General features: G+C 44.4%; 1 protein-coding gene across 1 annotated transcript; it reads left to right on the top strand.

Annotated features, from left to right (window-relative positions):
* The first annotated feature begins 372 nt into the window (after positions 1-372).
* LOC147458553 (uncharacterized) lies at positions 373-3,372 on the top strand. The gene is made up of 2 exons (XM_086513205.1): positions 373-2,811; positions 2,887-3,372. Exons 1-2 carry the CDS (start codon positions 464-466, stop codon positions 2,975-2,977), a joined length of 2,439 nt encoding a protein of 812 aa, XP_086369331.1. The 5' UTR covers positions 373-463; the 3' UTR covers positions 2,978-3,372.
* Positions 3,373-4,265: the final 893 nt, after the last annotated feature.

Here is a 4,265-nt window from a genome sequence, read left to right on the forward strand (position 1 = left end):
ATTAACTATTTTTATCCTTTTGTGCATTGTGAAGAATCTATATATACATCTCTCAGTAAATTCTGTGAATTATACTAGGTAAATGGAGATATGCAATAATCAGCCATGTGTGTGTGTACCAATTCTAGTATATATAATACCAGTACGAATATAACACTATAGCAATATCAACATCAGTACATTAGAAAAAATATGAACCCTCTAAGGGCCCTTTGAGATTAAGGTTAATTAAACACCGATCAATAAGAAGAGGGTGATGACACTCTATACCTTCAAAAAATTAAGAAGACAAGGTAGTCTTACACCTCTTAATGACGTGTTACCTACTCAAAAGGTAAGGGAGGTGGCTAGGCCTCATCACGATATCACCCGGTTTCAACTCATCACAAGGTAGCCTTACTCAACTCGCGCACTGCATCGGGTAACGATTTCAAGAATTTGAATTGGCTATGGTGTAGAGGAGATGACAGGAAGCGAACGATATCTGGAACTTCAGGCGAAGCGGGCGCGGGAGGAGTATGAGGAGGCGCTGCCTCGCTCACCCAGGATGCGTCTACCCCCACCGGGCTTGCAGGAGGAGGTGGAGCGACTGAGCCTGCAGGATGCTCCCTCTGCCTTCCGCGACCGCCTTCGCCACATCTTGCAGGGAGTGGAAGGCAAGGATGAGGGATCGCAGCCCATGACCAGGATGGTGGTGGACAGCGTGGATGTCGCGGAGCTAGACGCAGCCCAGCGCCTCCAACACAGCATCGGCGGTCAGGCAGCCACCATCATCGGTACCTCTCAGCAGGGCAAGTCGACTCTGCTCAATTCCTTGTTGCACCTCTTCGGTTTCCTCCACCCACCCAACTTGGTCTTTCCAGAGACAGACTTGGTGCCTACTAATACCAAGGACAATGTTGGCCTGCCCTTCCCTTTGAGGCTGGTATATGGCCCCGAATATGAAGTAATAATGCAGCACTGGGATGCCCAGCGACTTCAGGACGTGATGTGCAGCGTGGCGACACAGTCTGCTGATATCTTGGAGGAGATATATGATGGATTTCGAAGTGTAGAGGATGGCTCATTTCTACAGCTTATAGCAAGGCACTGGACACCCAATGAAAGCGATACATTGTTTCCTGCTGCAGTAGAGAGCTTGCAAGCTGATGGTGGGGTTGAGGTCCATCGATTCCTGCAGCCCAACCCTTCCCTTGAAGTCCACAAGGCTGTTTGTGAGTTTTTTGTGGAGATGGTGGAGAGTGCCCAATGGCTTCGATATGAGCGAGTCACTCTTAGGTGCCCTTCACAACTACTGAAACAACTAAGTACAGGTCTTCAGTCTGACCTTGAGATGTGTATATTGGATCTCCCAGGAGTTGGAATAGCTGACGACAATAATTTGCTGGTAGAAGAGCTTGTCTGTAGAGATACAGTGGAGGCAGGAACAGTTATTGTTCTTACTGGAGAGCGCAGTTTTACAGAGGATGTCATCCGTGTTCTGCGGACTTCTGTTTTTGAGAGGTTATTGGACCCCTTGGTGGTTCCTCGTCCAACTGTGGCCATTACCAACTCTAGAAAACTACGTGGTTTGAAGGAAGAAGACATGGAGGATTGGAGAACAGCAACTCTTCATGGAAGCCTTGGTTGGAACACAGAACTGCAGTCCTTTGCAAAAGACGTGTTTTCGGGTAGCCGGCGTCATAGAGAACTTGAAAGTCTTCAGCCGGATTTGTTTCCCAATGATTTGGAGGGATTTATGGAGGCTAAAGAGGGGGCACGTGAGAAGGGTGTCTCAATGCTTGTAGGATACTTTTTGCGTCTGCCTCAAGAGGCTTTGTTAGCATCTGTGGTAGATGTTCTTGAGTGCACAAGATCCATTATGAGGATGGTCGATCAGCTTTGGCAGGCTGACATGGTGTCATGGAAGGGTGTACGGCCTTCTTCCAGATTGATGAAGGAAGTCAAAGGATTACGTGAAGAGGAGTTTAAGAGGGACTTGGATGCAGAGCTGAGCCTTTCAATGCAGAGGAAAATCTTTGGCTTTGAGAGTGAATTTTGTCCAAGTGGAACGGTCTCAGCAATCCATTCACATAAGCGCTACATTCAAGATCTCTTCATCGACGAGAAGCGCAAGCTGGCGGATCGATATGATATGTTCAAGGCTAAGAAGGCTGACCTTAGGCATGAAATCCCAAAAGCGGTCAAGGATGCCCTGATCCATATTGCTTTGCAGTGGGACGAGAACATTGGTTTTCATGCTTACAAAAGTTTCCTGCGTCATGCTGAGGAAATTAGCAAGCGGCTCTATCGAAAGTGGGCAAATCAACTTTTCTTTGGGACTGGAAGGAAGGGGCTAGAAGACCAAAAACAGGATCAGGCTTGCCAGTTCATGTTAGCTTACCTAGAGTCAACTGCTGCAGCTGCATTCAAAGAAGACGTTTTCAAGTATACGTTCACTCATGGGCTTCGTCTTCAAGCTTGGAACCTAGATCTTGGTAACGTAATTAAAGTGCTAGGTCCGCGAAGAGGACGAAGCGCAACTGTTCCCTATGACCAAGTCTGGTCTTCTCTGAAGGAGGTTGTGGAGAGTAAAGAAGCCTACTTCAAGGAGCACATCTTGGAGCATGTAACTTTACAGTCTTTATCGATCAAGCAGCTCAATCGTTTATTGAAAGAGGTTATTCTGAAGACTTTTGCCGATTGTGAAAAGAACTTTTCAGCAGTAATGGATGCGTTAGGAAGACTTGCCAAAGGCCAGCTGACGATGAATGAGGACCCTGTTATTATCTTACGCGAACAACTAGGAGGACTAGTGAAAGTGATTGAAAGGTAATCCTGTGGTTACAATTGCTGGCAGCTTGTCCTTTCCTCTATAGCGCTTCTTATTCATCGTTGTCCTGATAGGTATGTAATGCACTGCAAAGAAATGAGGAACAGCTTTGGGGCTCAGGAGCTGGAGAAGGTGATTCAAACAAGAAAGACCGCATGGCGTTGATTCTTGTGTGAATTTTAGAAGCTTTTGATAAATCAGCCTGGTATGTGCCTCGACTGTCAGGGGTACTTTTGTCAGATCGAGTGTTGTTGGCTTTGATATTGTATCTGTTCAAGGAACATCACATGCTGCAGTTATCGATGTGGAAAGGGGAGACACGATGCTGGCCTCAAGGTTGACTTAAGTAATGAGAATCATCATTTATAGTGGTGTCCTCAGATTGCGTTGCGTTTATTTCTAGTCACATTTCTGCTTGGTATGCAGATGTGAAATTGATTAGTCTGTTTCTGTATATTTCTTGTATTCATGCTGTGGCTGTGGATGCTTTTGACATAGCAAAGTGACATGAAACATTGTACATCCTGATTTGTCTCATAGGCTACATTCTTTCTTCTTTCTATCTTTTTCTTAGTCTCTTTAAGTGGTAACTTTTGTCGTGTGCAGAGGGAAATAGGAAGTGGAGCTGAGTTTCGTGACCGATGATATTTTAATTGATGGCTTGTTTGACCCATAGGGTTGACTTTGATTTGAGGTGTGAGGTGAGGCCCGGGCAGTGTTCGGGAGAAGTGTCTCAGCTTACAATTGTGTCGCTAATGGAAAAGGAAATATTCTGCTTGAAATTTGAAAAACTTTAGTGTATGAGTTCAAAAAATAGCTCAAATTTAATAAATTTCGTCTATGAAGAAGCATAGAAAGGAATTATGGAGAATGATTTTTCCCTAACATTGGGTGAGGGACACCATGATGCATGCAGGGATAAAAGAAGTATTTTGTGTCAGCCTTTGGGACCAACACTTTTTGCATGTCTTGGTATATCGATCTTCTAGTAACAGCATGTGATTAGGATGCATTTTGTAGATGTTAGATTGTTGCGATGTGTGTATATGCCCATGAGGCTCCAATCTACAAGCTTTGATTTTATCAATGATGGGTTCATGTTATTTGTTGTGTTGTATGTAAAGAAAAAAATTGCCAGGTGCTGCTTTTACCGGCTTGGCTTCAACTTTTCAGTAGATCAGCACCTTTGGTCATGCTTTCATAATGGTCGAGCTTTCATTTAGACCTCTTTCAACTTTTTAATTATGTGTCCTAAATGAAGAGAAATGGGTACGAAGTGTTTTTAAAAATTTTAAGGCTTAAAATATTGACATAGGAAGCAAGAGAGAGAGATCCAAATAGGAGAGTGTGCTAGATCTAGAGGGTGGCACCGATGATGGAAAATCTTGCAATGAGGACAAGGTGCTTTGATACCATGTCAAGCTTGGTGTGTAGAGAATGTAGGGAGGAAAGA

The sequence above is a fragment of the Adiantum capillus-veneris genome, chromosome 5 (assembly GCF_014529385.1).
Source record: "Adiantum capillus-veneris isolate H3 chromosome 5, ASM1452938v2, whole genome shotgun sequence".
In the NCBI taxonomy this organism is placed as follows: Eukaryota; Viridiplantae; Streptophyta; class Polypodiopsida; order Polypodiales; family Pteridaceae; genus Adiantum; species Adiantum capillus-veneris.